Below are 17,807 nucleotides of genomic sequence, written 5' to 3'. Positions count from 1 at the left end.
TAACGAAAACGTAATGAGTATAAAAAAAAGTTTTATATAGCACGTAATTTTTTCGGTACCATACAAAAGTTCCTTCGTAACAGCAGAATCAAAAGGATACACTGTACAAATTTCAGCTAAAATTTACTGTAAAAAATACCGGCACTTAACGAGCCGGTACTTTTTACCGTAAAATCCATTTTAACCGGAACATGTTAAGGAGCAAAAAATTTGATATACCGTAAATTTTACAGAAATGATTACTGAAAAATCACTGAATTATTCAAATTAGGTAAATATTACTATGAAATTTATGGTATAATATTTTAAGGTAAAAATGAATTTTACGGATGATGCTCCCAAAGTGTTATTTTATACCGTAATTTGTTTCGGAATTTTTTTGTGTGTAGATGCATGAAGATTTTTGTCTGGGTATTGGTGGTGGTTTATGCAGGCCTGGAAGCGGGACGGAAAAGAGAAAACACTGGTAGTAGAACTATTTCGAAAATAGATAATTTTCGGGAGGAGTAATTCTATTTTTAACAATAAATAATTCATTGCTATTAATTTTTTCTCAAGGAAGAAACAATTCAATATACAAAGTGCATCCGTCAAAAAATTTGGTTATTTATGGATATTTTATTATTCCCGAAAGAAATCTAAAAATAAAATTTATTTGTTACCAGTTTTTAAACTTTCCCATCTTGATGCCCTTGGTATATGTTTACTAAGTTAATTTGTAATTAAAGTTTTTTTTTTAATTTGTCTTAATAACACTGAGAGGTTGGCCAATGTATACTTTTTAAATATTTTTGGAGTAAATTATTGTTGTCTTAATTTTCTATTTTTTTCACTCTTATTTTTTTCTTTTTCTTTTTTCGTTCTTTACTTGTTGCAACTTTGACCAGAAGATTATTCGAGGAGCTCTGATGTAATTGGTTTTTTGTAAGAGGCAATTAGCGAATTCTACTTTTAAATGAATCTATTATGAATCAAAAACTTAAAAAGAACTTATTTCTAATTTCCCCATTTCTTATGTCCCTTTTTTTCTTATTATTTCTTAGTTGACTAAAGGATTGCAAAATGTTTATATTTCCATTTCGGATTATTTAAAAGTTAGTAATAAATTTGATTCTTTTCATTATTATTCAATGAAATATTACATTCTCAAAAACTTACGAAGTGCATTTAATATGCACATATTAGAATTCATCATTAAAAAATTAGAGAAACTCATTATAACTTTTGAACCAGTTATCGCTCTCTCATGCTTTAATGCGCCATTTTCTTTTTCAGTTAAAGAACCACTTCCGTTTATTTTATTAGTTTTTTCCTGCTCATTTTATTTATCTTTTTTCCCCTGCATAACTTGTGTGAGTAAGGAAGTTTTAAAAAACTAATTAAAACTCGTTTTTCCTTGATCAGCTTAAATTTGTAATCGACGGGGTAGTAACAAAAGTGTTTCGAAAACTAAAATTAAGTTTTCTTTTAACGTTTCAGCAAAGTCAAAAAAAAATCATCTTATAACTTATACATACAATTTTCATGACAATATTTTAAAATTTGTAAAATATTTTCTGATATATAGTTTAATCTTCTGGAAAATGTCTTCTTCAGCATTTGTTTTACTGAAATATGATATTTACATATTTTAGTCATTTTTAAATATTTTATAAAGACAATACTAGCATTTTTCAATACTTTGGGAACTGGCGTTTTATTGCAAAGATACGTTAAAATATTTCAGAAATATTATTTCCAATTTTAAACTTATCTCAAACGATGCCTATTTTTCAGTAAAATATTCTTAGAAGTCAAATGAATATATTTAAAAAATATATGCTTTATTTAGTTTCACGTTGTAAAAAATTTTTTTTTTGAAAATTTTATGTAAGGAAGTTTATCAAAATTTCTAGTGTTTGAATGGTTAAGTAAACATGATGAATATGTATATGCCGCGTTAAAAAAGTATTTGAAATTTTTTTTAATTTCTCAAGTAATAATAAAAAATAAAAATAAATCATTTTGTCTAAACCAGACGTAAACCAGACAAACAAGAAAAGATGAAAGTCAATTAAAATGCAACGCATTTATTGATTCCAATTCTTTTAAAGAATAAAGTAAAAAAAGTACTTATTATGGTTCGTTTAAAACGCATTTACATACATCATTTGTGGAAAATTTATCAGACAAAAGCAAATTTTTTCTAAGACAAATTTGCTTATTAGTCTACCTCCTACTTTAACTGTGAATTTCCTAAGTTGAAAATAAAAGAAGAATGCTTTTAAATATGATTTTTATTGAAATCTATTTGAAGAAAATCTGCATGAATTGTGGAGAATTTTATGTATATTTTATTCTGAATTAAGTTTAAAATTATTATATCTTTCGTGAACTCATTAGGATTTCATTTATAGACAAATTAAAATTGACAGGGGAGTGATTAGGCATTATTAAAAAAATCGCAACACGTTAAGAAAAATTAAGTTGGATGTTATGTGATTTACATAAAGACTTATTTTAAGTGATTAAATGATTTTTTTTATATAAATTTGTTACTATTATGCAGAATAAAAAATAAAAAGAATTTTTGTTGTGATTTACATAAAGATTTAAGTGATTAATTGATTTTCTTTCATAAATTTGTTACTATTATACAGAATAAAAAAATAAACAGATTTTTTTTTATTTATTTTCTAAATTGCAACTGACTTTTAGCTTATTTAAGACCATTTTGTAGTTTGAAAATAATCAGAAGTTGAGGATTAGAGATGAAAAATGACTTAAGTCCAAAAAAAAAAAGAAATTGTTTCAGGGGAGCAGAAAAATGATTAACACTCTCATATGAATTCTGTTCCCTTCTAGTACTGCATACGCCCCATTCTTTCTTCGTTGTACGGGAATAAGTTCCCATCTATTTAAAAATTTTTACCTCTGGCCAATTTCTGACAAGACATAGAAATTACGATGCAAAGTTTCACTACGAACGAAGCAAAGTTACTTACGAAACAAAGTTTCGTTAGTGTTTTACATGCATACTTACACTTGCAAGCGATAACAGCTGGAGATGGTTGCTTCCCTGGATGAGCTATGCATTGAAGATGTTCTGCAGGGTTTTCAATCTCCTTCCTTTTCGTATTCTTTTTTCTTGTACTCGCAATTCCACTGCCTTCTAACCACAAAGATCTAATACAAACAGAACTCAAATTCACGATGAACGGGAAAGGGGTCACTTCGCTGCCCGGTGCTCAGCTTAAGCGCAATACTAAAACCCTTCGCGTACTGGCCCAAGTTCCTATCTGTTTAAAATGTTTAATCTCTGTTGAATTTCTGATAATACATAAAAATAACAAAACACAGTTTCTCGATGTTCTTCCGTAAGTGTTTTACATGCATACTTACACTAGCAAGGAATATCAGCTGGATATGGTTGTTTCCCTGAACGAGCGTTGTGCAGCTTTTTCCAGCTTCTTTTTTTAAACACCATCCTCTTCACTTTCACAAGATATTCTGCCATTATAGCAAAAAAACAAACAAACACTGGAAACGTTCATCCGAAGCAGTAAAAGCGCAGTCACCATCAAGAAAGAACACGCGTGAACGAAATGCCGGGCATCTTATCAATGAGCTTTGATTTCAATTAGGACTTTTTCCACTTTACTGGGCATCTCAAATTCAACCAGCGCGATCTTTCAGAAAAATTTTGAACTATTATTATTGAAGTTCGCACTATGGACGCTTTCCACTTTGTACAGCTTGGTCTTTAATACATTTTTCCTAAAAAAAAAATAATAAGATTTTCTACTTTTTTTTTTATTACTTAGATCAGCTTCCATTTATAGTCCTCAATTTCCACCACTAGTTCGAATGATTCTTGTTTCTAAGTTTTCTTTAATCGAAATTTTTTTTTTAAATTCTATAAAAATATTTTTATTCTTTCGTTCCAGATGCAGCTGCATGTTCACGTGACATGTTTATGTGCAACAGTGGGAAATGCATCATCACATCCTGGTGGTGTGACGGCGAAAATGACTGTGGAGATTATTCAGACGAAACTGATTGCAGTGAGTAATATAAAATTTTCTAATAATAAAGTATTTCCGCTACAACCCCGTGTAAGTCAGTAGAGTCATGGAGCTTAAGATTTTCACAATTTCAACACCAATGGTATGATTGTTGTAATATGGTCAGTGTTACGTACAGACTACCTTTACTTCTCAGACAGACTGTCCCGCAGTGGACTGATCGTTAAGACACGGTTCCCAGCAGATCACCGAAGTCAAGCATCACTGGCTGCGGTCAGTGTGTGGGTGGGTGACCACTTGGATCAGTCTGCGTAGGGACCGAGGGTGTGCGGTATTGGTCCTCGTTAAACTGTGCTACCGTAAAGTGCTCGACTGCGCGCCCAGGTCGTCGGGCTACCGAAGCGGGGGTGCCATCCCCTCCGCAGAGGATCAAAATTGTGATGGCATGTCTTCGGATCATCCTCCGGGATGTTTCCCAGACCGTCGCCAATAGCCCATTGTGCAGCTCTAGTGCAGTGCAACGTAAATTAACAACAACAACAGCTCAGATAGGCTGGTACAAATCGCTCTGAAGCTGGGTAAGCTTCAAGCAAATCATCTAGAAAGTAGAAGGCCCTTGCACGGGTTACTGTAAGCGATAAATCAGATCGTTAGTAGTACAAACGCTGTGGCATCATTCCTAATTGTCTCCCCACTGCGTAGTTCAGTAGTACGAACGTAGTGACATCTTTCTTATTTTTCACCCACTCCGCAGTTTATGTTAATTCCTTCAAACAACTAAAGTGATCACTGAAGTGATCTGCACAAAGTACGTGTAATAACCCAACATAAAGAAATTCATTATTTAAATTTAGCGTATTTTTTTTAGTTTAATTTTTACGCTCATTTGTTTTATTTCCTTACACTTGAACTTGCATAAATTAAAATTTCGACTTGAAAAAGAATTAAAAAGACGTAATTTTTTTAAACAGTAACTTAAGACAACTTAATTTAGGTAAGAATTAGATACCTGCAAGTCAGGTCATCGCAGGCAAATCGTGACCTTATTCGAGTCTGAAGCAAGTCAGGTTCTACACATGTGCGTGACGTCGCTCTCAACTATCCAATTAAATCTCATTTAAATCACGTTGTTATGCATAATCACTTCCTTTAGAGTTGTAAGTACAAATTTATAAATGCGAAAAACGATGCTCGAAAATACTTGACTGTCAGATATATTTTTTTTAATGGCTGGCACTTGGGGATTGTCCCATTGGGCACAGGAATGCCAGAACTGCTACCCTTTCCTCGGTACCCAGTGGGCACCTATGGCGAAGCCACGGCGGTGGAGCATCTTCACCCACGTCACACAATCACAAACCCGTTTATAGGGCTGTACGCATTCACACAAAGGAGAAAGGACATAGAACACACAGAGAGAAAGGAACTTCCATGCCCTGAGCAGGATTCGAACACGCGGCCAATGGCTCGGCAGTCAGACACGCTAACCACTCGGCCACCTGATCGGCTGATCGACTGTCAGATATATCGCTTAACAAAAAACAAAAATTAATTAAATTACCAGCAAATTTTAAATCGGAATTGCTTATAGAGACCAATTTGATCAAGAAGAATTACTGCTATTGCAACCAAACAGTTAACGTCAAAATCACATGATTCAATAGTTGATTGAATTCCTAAAAAAAATATTTGTGATAATAATCAACTTCTTTAATAATTAAAAGAAAATTTTGCACTTTTATTATAATAGAAATACATTGACAATGCTTTATTAAGACGCAACTGATTCTAGAATCATGTAACAAAAAAGTTATTGAAAATTTAAGTAATACGGGTGAGCCATTTAATCAAATAAATTTTTAGTTTTACTCTTTCATAAATTAAGCGAAAGACGCAAATAAAAAGTGAATCCATTTATTCAATTTAAACTACATATTTTGAACAGCAAATAACATTGCGATACACACACTGATATAAACTTTATAAACTTGTTACCTCTTCGAGTAGTTCAAAATATTATTTGCGCTATTTCCACTTCGTTAAGCATTATTTCAGAACATTTCTTTAAACAAAAATATCCTTTTGTTTTCTAGCATTTTGACTTCCTTTCAGTTCAAAACTGAATGATTCAAACGATTTTCGGCTCAAACTGTGTTTTTCCTCTACTCGGTCTGTTTCTACTTCTCGTTCGTTTTTCTCGCTCAAGGGATTTTTAAAGTACGCTTAGGCCTCACTATTTTTCTTCTAACCCGCTAAAAATAACTGCGGCCATTTAAGGCTTGAACAAGAGTTAAAGAGGATTTTACGAGATTTTTCACCAAATCTTTTACGAAACTTTAAATCTTTCTTCTTCAATCATTCAGAGTCATAATGTATTTAACGAGTTCTTTTTCTCGATAAAGCCATATTGTGAGACATTTTTTTTCTTCTTCAAGTCTCAGGAAAACGAAAAATTTTATAGACTTATTTTTGAAGTATAAAAAACTTTCAAAGTGCTTCCCTTATATGTATAAGCTGATTTTAAAAGGCCCTTGGAGAAAATGTAACAACACAATCTGCCAAAAAGCGTTGTTTCTCATTTTGGCGTTTACTATTTTCCCTTTTTCTGCGGAAAAATGAAATAAATTTTTAAGGACTAACAAGTCTTGTGCGTAAAAATATGATATTCGCTTGATTTACCTACTCTTATTCTTTAGAATTTTAAATTCTTCTTAACTCATTTTGATTTTCATTAGTAAATGCATCAAAGAAACTGTAGATGTTACATTAAATTTTTTTAAAATTATACGAGTACTTAAAATTTTTTAGATCATCTTATTTGAGATTTTAAATAATCAATAGGGATCCTTGGAAGACTTCGTTTTTAATAAGTAAATGCTTCGTAGAGTGTCATATGTTTTTTTAAAACCATAGTAGTATTTAAACATATTTCATAGTAAGAATATATTCCATTATAGTATTTAAACATATGCATTTTTCTTTCGAAATTTTAATTTTTCTTGATTTGTTCTGACTTTAACTAGTAAGTATTTCATGGACTTTGTAACTTAAATTATTTGTTTTAATTATTGTTTTTAATCTTATTATTTTTAAGTTATTGTTTACACATATTTTAAGTCAATGATTTTATTTTAATTAAAACATAACGCGTAATTTAATAGAAATTTTAATAGAAATTTCATATTTTAATAGAAATTTCATACTTTTATCTTATGATCATTTTAAAAAAAATCGCTCATACAAACCAGTCTCTCATACAAAATTAAAAAGAAAAGGGTTAATGTTTGAAATATTAACTGAATATTAACTGAATAAACTGAATATTAACTGAGACCTTGGAGACCTATGCTAGTAAAATATTTAATGATGTCTTCGTTTTAAATTAAAAAACATTACTTGAATTTGCATGTTAATTAAAATTGTTAAAAATATTTTATTTAATTATTGGGCATTCAAAAGAAGTAATTATTATTTTTTTTGCATAGATTCAGACGCACATTTCAGGTAGAACAACATTAAATGATACTATCATTTACAAGTTAAGTGGATTTTAATTTTTTTTCTTGGGTTGTCTCAAGGGACATTACCTTAGTTACAAGACAAGTTAGGACAATATACAAGAGCTAGGTACAAATTTTCGAATTTTCAGACGAATCCGTAGAATGCTGTTATTGCTTTTGAAAACCATACTGAAGAATTCAAGTTACATTGTCTTCTGGTTTTCCCTTTTTATTTTCTCTGTGTAAAATGTATACGAGTTAACTTATCAACATTAGCTGTAGTGATATAAATATATCAAAAATTTCTTCATCTCACGCATTTAATTCTAAATTAGGCAGTACAAGCAAACACTTGGACTTTTGTTTTCACAAATTCATTCAGTAATTAAGTTGTTTATAAACATTAAAAAACGTTTCCTAGAATCACATATTCTTCACAACTTTAATTTCTTTCGCTCTTCGCGCAAAGCATATGCTGGTTGCTTTTTTTATTTATTTTTTTTCTCACCGGGTAAAACATATGTGGGTTAATTTTTTATTTCTTTTTCTCCCTGCAAAGCGTATGTGGGTTAATTTTTCTTTTATTCTTTCATTTCTTTACTCTGAAGAATTTATGCTGGTTAATATTTTATATATTCTTCTTTTTCTCACTATGTAAAACGTATATGGTTTAATTTTCTATTTTTTTTCTTCCGTGTGAAATGTATGCAGACTTATTTCATTCATGTTACATTTTTAATGTTATTTTATTAATGTAAAATTTATCAGTATTATCTGTATTTTTAACTTTTAATTTAGAATTGCAAACAAACACAGGTGAAATGCTGTTTTCACAAATTCATTTTGTGCTAAGCTATTTATACGCATTCTTAAAATAAAATTATTACCGAAGATTCTACAATTAAGTTATTCCGAAATTAGATTATATTTTTTTATAGGGAATGCCTTATATAAGCATTTAAAAAAACTTGTTTATTTCTTAATTTTATGATAAATCAGCTATTAGACTTGTCAGACATTGATATCAGACTTGTTCTGCAAAACTATTGAGAGTAAGAAAATGAGGTTTTACTATTTTTTTTTATATAAATTCATTTTGAAATTCAGTAGATACTGGGCTTTCATACATTTTATTCGTAAAACTATTTTGCGTACCAAAACAAATAAATAAAATGATGGCTTAAAAATATTTTAATATATTATATTATTTGAATACTGAAAAAAAAATTGGTTTTCAATATTATTGGAATATAAATCTATTTTGCTATGCGACAGTAAAAAAGGACGCTTTTATTAAAACTCATATTTATTTCGCATTCTTCTAAAAGGTGGCCTTTTGATATTATTTAAACGCGAATTTATTTTTCATTTCGAGCACGAAATTATACTTTGATGTTATTAAATAGCAAATTCAGTGCGTTCTGTAAAAAATAACAATTTCTGTTATTTAAACGCATGTTTATTTTACATTCTGTAAAAAAATGCCACTCGCATGTTATTTGAAAGCAAATTTATTTTGAGTTTTCGAAACAAAAAAAGCTTTAAACGCAATTAGAAAGCAAATTTATTTTGCAATTGGCTTGAATTGATTTTAGAACGCAAATTTATTTTGCATTCCAAATAAACAAAATTAGGCTTTTATAATATTTTTACCCAAATTTATGTCACATCTCAAGATTTTTCAATGTTTTTTAAAATTCAAATAACAAAGTAATCCCATATAGGAAACTGATACTAATACATTATTTTTATATCGTATTTCAAGACAGAATTTCGCATTTATCATTTCTTAAATTCGAATTTAGGATTTCTTCAGATACTCTGAGTATCTGTATGCAGCTCTGAGCTTCTTATAAAGATAAAACATTCCATAATTATGTTTTACGAAGCCTAAAAAAATCATTAGAGAAAGAAAAAAGTTTTACTGAAATTGCTAGGAGCTGTTTCACTCATGGAAGAGTAAATAGTACTGAATATGCTAGATAGATAAATCAAAAATATGTACTAAACAGAAAAAAAATATTTTAAACACGAGAAAACAATAATTACCCAATTATTGTGAGAGAAGATACGGCAATTACATTCGTTAATTAAGAATCTGCTTCCAAACAGCTAATTGTCTAATTAACAGCAAGGAATCAAAAGTAAAGTTTTTTCATCAGCAAAACTAAAGATACTTAAATAAAAGATAATAACCAAACCCTATTTAATACCTTCATCTCTTAAAAAAAGTAAAAAATTCCAACCATTTTATTTATTTTTGTAAAACTACTGTTCATAATATCAATTTTAGAATCACGGTTAATTAGATTCTTCGTTTTATAATCCAAAATAATATTTTGTTTATCCATTTAATACCTAAAGGCTCCTTTCGTCGATCCAGTTTTTAATATTAAGAGAAAATTATTTTTTTTAGTTATTAATTTTACACTCATCGTTCATTACAGAGCTGGTAATTAAGAACGCCGAAAAAAAAAACTAGTTTATTTCTAAGTTAATATTCCAGCGAATTTTCCTCTTCTTAATTTCCTTTTCGACTCGCGAAGCTTTAGCGGAAGGTCATATTTGCATATTAAGTCCAAAATGTGAATTTTAGCGGAAGTGCAAAAACTAAAAAAAACTGAAATAATGATAATAAAATAAAGGCTAATGAATCCCTGGATGGTAATTAAAATAATGGTTTCGAATAATTTTTGCCATGGATTTATTGAGTTAACGGTTCATATCTAGTTTGGTTTGTTCCAATATTTAAATCCTATCTGAAAAGGCTACTTGATCTATGTTTTTTTTTAATTACACCTTTTTCCTTTAGAGATTTTTAATATGTTTAAGAAATAAGTTTGGGACTTTTTTAAAGCATTTATTTATTAATTTATCTTCAAATAATTCGTAATTTTTCAACGGACAGAGTATAGCACTATATAGAGTAGATTGATATAAAAGTTTAAAACGACTGTCGGGTGCAAAGTTGTTATAGTTTTTTTTTATTGTTTTAATATAATTTGGTCTATTCTGCTTTATAAAAGTGAATGCTAGATAATAAAAAATTTACATGAAAATAAATCATTGACCTTTGAATAGAAAATCTTAATCATATTTGGTGCAATCCAGGAGAATAATAGCTGGCCATCCTTGCTTATTTAAGAAGCAACCTGGTATTGTTAAAGTTATAAAATGCAAAAGACTACGATGGCTCTGACATCTATTATGATCTAACAATACAAATCCAGTAAAAAAGCTCACTTTTATTCATTTCGGGAAAAACTGAAAGCGAAGAAGACCGCCAATTAGTTGGTTTGACTCGGAGCAGAAGGACTTTCGTATAGTAAATAAGAGAAACTGGAAGAGCCTTGCTTGGGATAGGACCAGATGGTAAAAACTACTTGAGACAGAGCCTTGATCCTTAACAGGCTATTGTGCCTTGAAAGCAAAAGAAGAAATTTTCATATTTTTTTTATAATGGATATTTTGAATATTTAGATTTTGATAAAGATTTGCATCCAACAAGATGATCAATTGTTAAACAAATTAAACTGAAAGATTTCTTTTATTAACTCTGCGTATAGTCAAATGTTACTAGTTTTACTTTAACTTTTTTAAATAAAATTATAGGATTAAAAATAACATAAATACCAAATGGCAGATTGTATAACCGTATGCCATACAGCTTGTATGGTACGTTGTACCCACTTTATATACACAAAAATGATTACCGGGATTTTGGGAGAATGGCAAAAAATTAAGGTTGTACTTAAAATGAATTAATTCATGGTAAAATTAATTCATGGCCTTGTCCCCACAATATATTTTTTAATTCATAAAGTATAAAAATACAGATCATTGTGAATCCTTGAGGGTTGCAATTGGTACTGCTAGGTACCTGATCGCTATCGTAATAAATTTTTTTATTATAAATTTTTAAGACGTTTGCTTTCGAAACCTGTTGTAAAACAACAAAGAAAGAAAGCTGAGGCAATATTTTGATGATATTTTGATGAAAGTTTAAGTCTCTTAAGTTCCAAAAATAATACTTAAGCTCCCAAAACTACTTACTCGTTAAATGCTTTAAGTTTAAGGCAAAACTGCAGAACTATGCAAAGGCCAGTAAACTAAACTTGAGTTTATGTTCTATTTTATTTAACTACGTTGTACTTTAAGAGGCACATTACATCTTTAGCTTCTTTTTAAACCAACCTATGAAAAATAAAGATAGTTTCAGCACCCATTACGTACAAGATGATGTCTTCTTCACTTGAGGCATTAGTTTTAGTAGTCTAGTGACAATGTTGTGGCGAAAGTCACAACTTTCGAGAAACAGCTTTGTTAGCACTATATAGCTTGTGGGTTAAAACGCAACACAACCTATTTATATTGCTTGTATAAGATTTAATTTAAACTGATTGACCTATTGATGTTGCTTGCACAAGATTTAATTTAAACTGATTGACCTATTGATGTTGCTTGTACAAGATTTAATTTAAACTGATTGACCTATTGATGTTGTTTGTACAAGATTTAATTTAAACTGATTGACCTATTTATATTGCTTGTATAAGATTTAATTTAAACTGATTGACCTATTGATATTGCTTGTACAAGATTTAATTTAAACTGATTGACCTATTGATATTACAAGATTTAATTTAAACTGATTGACCTATTGATGTTGCTTGTACAAGATTTAATTTAAATTGATTGACCTATTGATATTGCTTGTACAAGATTTAATTTAAACTGATGGACTTCGTTAAAAAGATTTTTCTGAATCGAGGCTTGGTAATCAGATTTAATTTAAGGAATCCGACTTAGTAAAAATCAGAAATGTCGACGAAAATTTCGATTTTGTTTTTGAAATTCATTAGTTCATTAGTTTTTCCAAAATCCTTTAGAATTTTTCTTCTCCGATTTTCAAAAATAAAATAGTTGTTTTATCGCTTGCTGACCAATGCAACTAGAAGTAACTCCCTATAACAAAACTATAATGCTTTTTGTTATGCTTAAAGTGTTTTTATCTTTTTTATTTGAATAAAATATGTATTTAAAATAAATATAATTCACATTCAGTAGTTTATTTTGGAATCATTAATTTTTTTTGTTTTATTCACTGTCAGATCCTTTTTTTTTATTTTCTGAAAAAAAAATGGTTTTGAGAAAATTTCTTCACGCTAACACATTTTACAAAAAGGTTTATTATAGAATTTTTTGAAAATTTGTATGTAAATTTTATATATTGCTATATATATTAATTTTATTTATTGTAATATAAAGAAGTAAAGTTTCAAGTGTGATGTTTTTAATATTTTTATCAAACTTTAGTTTTAAAGTTTTAAGCTTAGAATTTTCATTTATCAAGCTTTAAAGCATTGAATTTTTCATTTAAAAAATCAATATTTAATAATATATTTATTTTTATTTGATTGCATATTTGGGATTTTGAATAGATTTTAATCTAAAATATGGGTTACCATGTTATTGATCTGAAATTTTTTTGTTGATATTTGTGCTTTACAATAAGTTGTAGAGTTGTAAGCGGAACATAAACAATTTGTAGTTTTATGCTCTAATTTGCCCTTATTTTGTTTTTAAAAACAGTATTTTATGAATTTTCAAAGTTTTTTCCAAAAAAAGAAGAAAAAAGGGATAGAATCCAGTGAGCTACTTTAGAATAAATGCTTATTGAAGATAGGGTATGCTTTTTGTTTCGTATGAGTTAAGCAAGACAGCATGAATAAAGCTGTACCTTTATTTGTTCTTTATTCGTGCTGTTTTGCCTCACTCAAATACTTATCTACACTCCTCAAAAGTGAAATTGCAACACCAAGAAATAATGCACGTAGCGACGCTACGTGCATTATTTCTTGGTGTTGCAATTTCACTTTTGAGGAGTGTATATAATTCCTTTCAGATTTAGTTTGGGGAATTTATGTATAATATGATGCATCATGTAAATCTTCTTATTTTTAATCACATATTTTCAATTCAATAAAAAAGTTGATGCAGTGGTCACATATTTACAAAAAATAATTTTAGACAGAAGGATAAATATTCAGGCATCACCAAATTCGACTGAAAGGTATTTGTTTGAAGGAGACGGGGGTAAAATACTAAATTTTAATTAGTTTATAAAAACACAAACATAAAGCCAATTTTAGGCTAAAATTTTCAAAATGTTAAATTTAGAATATAAAATAACATCAATACAAATTTTGTATGAAATTATCTTTTTTTTTAAACATCTTAAATTTAAGTATCAAAACATTTGGCGCTGCCATTTTCTTCTACAGTTATAATAAATTTAACAAATAATGAAAAATAACCTATCTAAACGACAAATTGATTTACTAAAAATTTATATTATCAAAGGATTTTTTTAAAAAAAATATTATGCATTTTTTCTTCTTTTTCCTTTAAGAAGTAAGCAAATTTTTTCAGTGAACTGCTTAAATAAAATTTTTTTTCGGCATGAATATTTTGATTTTTTGAAGAAAAAAAACGACAGTTTTTCGGATACATCTAGATGTATAATTAAGAAATTAAGATAGTTAAATGATTACACTTCTTTTTTATGCAAAGTAACATTCTAATGTTGTGATAATGAGAGAATGAATGTTTGAATAATGAATTTTAAATTCTGTAATTTCAATTTCTAGAGTTCATCAATAATATATTTAATAAAAACCAGATTCTCACTGCATTATTCTCTTCTATATACTGTGCTGATATAAAAATTGGAATAATGTGATATGTAAATTGGAGTTTTGATTTCTTTGTGTTTAAATTTGTATAAGACGAATTTCGAAATGCTCTGCAAATGTATTCAGACTTAAAACAAGTTTCTTTCTTCTATTGGCATGACATCCCTTTGTGGGCCAGAGCTTTTCTTAGAACCTTCTTCCTTTCTGCTAAAGTTTTTTTTCATCCATGTAAAAATTAAGATTAAATTAAGATGGAATCTATACAAACAATTATCTTGTAGTTCAGAGGATACAGGGGGTGGACAAAATAATGTAAAATTTTCTATGCTATTACATTTTTTCATATTTCTCAAGAAATGCTAAAGGAATCTTTTTATAACTTTAGAAGTTCATGCTATTTCATAATACTTCATGCTATTCTCATACTTATTAATAAAACTTAAAGTTTTTAGAGGTTTGAGGGACTGACAATAAATTACAAAAAGAAAAGAGTTTTATAACACTCTACGCCAAAAAATGTGGAAGAACATTTTTAACTTTTGACACTTATTTCAGTAACTATATGTAATAATTGCATAAAATTTCGTAAATCTAGCTTAAATATGAAAATTTTATTAAGTAACTAATTTTCTGTCTTGCGGTTTTTATAATTTTTTCCGCTGTAATTTTTAAAATATTCAAGAATATTAAACAAAATCTACCGAGAAATTTAAAATTAATGAAAAAAGTTTTGCTTAAAATTTGAAAGGAAAGTGTTGAAAACTGTGCAATACATAAGTAACTAAAGTAGTTCTTTCATACCTCGCATGCGCAGTAAAAATTTAAATTTTTTTCTCTTCTTAATTTTGTAGTGTTGCATTTGGTAACTAATGAAAAAAGTTTGATTTGAATATCTTAAAAACTAAAAAAAGTGTCAAACAATTTTCTAAGAATTTTTGTACTTTTTAAAATAAAGCTCAACGCGATAAGGTTTTTTTTAATTTTTTATTTTGCATCATAACAAAATTTAATAACAAATGATTATACCTTACAGTAATTGTCTGAAAACCAAAATGAGATAGTATAAGGAAAGAAAACATACTTTTATGGGAGATGATCTTCAAAAATGACCGTCTCATTTTTAATAAATCTTGTTTAATAGCACAAAATAAAATCTGTGAAAAAACCGTTATCGTTTTGAACTGTCTTCTAAAAAGTACAAAAACTACTTCGAAAATTGATTGAAACTTTTTAAATACTTATATTCAAATTAGATATCTTATTAGTTGCCAAATACGATTATTTACGAGAAATATGGAGTATTTCATGAGAAATTTTAAAAGAAATGTCAAAAACTGAAAGTGTCTCCTCCATTATTGTAGGGTGGTGTATCTTATAATAAACTCCTACAATTCGATAGCGCTGGAACTTGAAAGGGTGTTCTATAATGACTAACTTTAACATTCACTTTTTATAATCATAGAAAATGAAGTCAAACATTTATACATTTTAAAGATCGCAAATGAATATCTAAGGAAAAAACGAAAGAAAGAAAGAAGCTACTTTAAAGAATCTGCGACATATTGTGGTCGATTGCTATTTTAAATCCTCTTCTGAATCATAAATCTTGTTATGGATATTGTATGCATTCTAGTTAAATTCAACAATTAAAAAGCCTATAACTATACAGGGTGTTCCGTATTGAAATTTTTTAATATCTAAGAAAAAGTGATGTAATACCGGGAAACTAAGATTCGAAAACCTGATGGCGCTATTCTTTTCGACCGAGAAGTCCAGATTCCTGAAAAGTCAATGAAATACTATTTTTAATAAATAATATTTTTATAGAAATGTCAAATCAACCGGTCTATTGCCAATATAAGTTGGATAAAACTGGGTGCACATGTTAACTCTATGAGAAATTTAAAAACACCGTAATTTCAGTTAAGAAGTGGCAGATGCTTCTATTTTATGTGACAATTTAAGAAAATTATGCATGTAATTTACATGTGATGTAGTCTAGGTCGTAGTAAAGAAGGGAAAAGAGAAGGGCAATTTAAGAAAATTATGCACGCTATTTACATGTGATGCAGTTAAGGTAGTGCTAAAGAAGGGAAATGAGAAGAGCAATTTAAGAAAATTATGCATGTAATTTACATGTGATGTAGTCTAGGTCGTACTGAAGAAAGGAAAGGAGAAGAGCAATTTCAGAAAATTATGCATGTAATTTACAAGTGATATAGTCAAGGTCGTACTGAAGAAGGGAAAGGCGAAGAGCAATTTAAGAAAATTATGCATGTAAGTTACACGTGATGTAGTCTAGGTCTTACTGAAGAAGGGAAAGAAGAAGAGTAATTTAAGAAAATTATGCATGTAATTTACATGCGATCCGGTGAAGGTCGTAATGAAGAAGGAAAAGGAGAAGAACAATTGACCGGGGTCTAGGGACTGCTGAGAGCTCAACCTAGATTCCTGATGAAACTATAGTGCTTATTAATGAGTTTATTTTTTAAAAGAAAATTGCAGACTATTTACTTATTCCTATAAAAAAACTACGATTTTGTATAAAGAGTAGTAAAAATTTCCACAAAATATTAAAAAAAGGTCTTTTGTGCTTTAAAGAAAGGGCTGGAAAAAAAACTTGTCATTGGTTCCGTAATACCTTTGTTCAGCCATGGATGTAGTTTTCTTCTTCTTCCGCTGTACTGCAGTTTTCATGGGCCCAACATAGACCCACATCAAGGGAGTTCCTGGTTTTACCCCGAGAACAGAGTTTATCGAAATGAAACAGAACAATGCTACTATTGAATGAAATCCTTATTGTTTGTTAGGGAATGAATCTTTAATAAATTTACAATAAATTGAGCTACGAACAATTTTTGTAACTTTAATAGGCAACAAATAAGGATATCTTAAAAACAAGAGGACATTAGAGAGTGGCCACAGTAAAACGAACTTTTCTACGCAGACACCAGGAATTTACTGTAAAATGTACTGGCACCAAGGTTGCTGGTTCTTTTTCACCGTGAAATCTATTTTCACTATAAAGTTTTACGGAACAAAAAATCTGATATACCATAGTTCTTGCAAAAATATTTATTTTAAAATCACCGAATAACTGTACTTAGATAATTATTACTGTAAAGTATACGGTATAAAATTTTGCAGTAAAATTAATAGTAGAAATAGTATAATGAATAGTAGAAAATAAAATTTGCGGAAAACCCCGTTTGAGTTTGAGTTTTCTTTTAAAAGTTACGAAAACTACTTAAAAAAAGAGAAAAGAATATATTTAAAATGTTTCCGTGCATGGGCAGTATAAAAGAACTACTTTAATTGCTCATTTCTTGCTTCATCACTTTAGGCAATTTTTTCTCAATTGTTAAATCAATAATTTTGTGATTAATTTTAAATTGCTAAAAAAATTTCGTTTAATTTTTACTGAATATTTTTAAAGATATTGCAGAGAAAAAAGACAAAAAAAATTTGCTTTGTATAAAAATGTCCATATTTCCATAAATATTTAAGCAAGAAGTACAAAAATTTGTGTAATTATTGCACATTATAATAAAAATAATTGTTGCTGGCTGCAAATTTTTTTCTACAACTTTTGGCATAGGGTGCTCAAA

At 28.9% G+C, this 17,807-nt stretch overlaps 1 protein-coding gene across 1 annotated transcript in view; it reads left to right on the top strand.

The window, feature by feature from the left end:
- The window catches only part of LOC122271649 (low-density lipoprotein receptor-related protein 4), a 463,426-nt gene that overhangs the window by 139,449 nt on the left and 306,170 nt on the right, over nucleotides 1-17,807 (top strand). Inside the window, exon 3 of the mRNA XM_043053650.3 lies at nucleotides 3,927-4,043. Within this exon, the coding sequence (XP_042909584.2) occupies nucleotides 3,927-4,043 (117 nt within the window). The remainder of the gene's footprint in view (nucleotides 1-3,926; nucleotides 4,044-17,807) is intronic.

The sequence above is a fragment of the Parasteatoda tepidariorum genome, chromosome 10 (assembly GCF_982258835.1).
Source record: "Parasteatoda tepidariorum strain Cologne lab strain chromosome 10, Ptep-v5.0, whole genome shotgun sequence".
NCBI classification, from domain to species: Eukaryota; Metazoa; Arthropoda; class Arachnida; order Araneae; family Theridiidae; genus Parasteatoda; species Parasteatoda tepidariorum.
The sequence above is the reverse complement of the archived record's forward strand: the minus strand, read 5'-3'. Positions and strand labels throughout refer to the sequence as shown.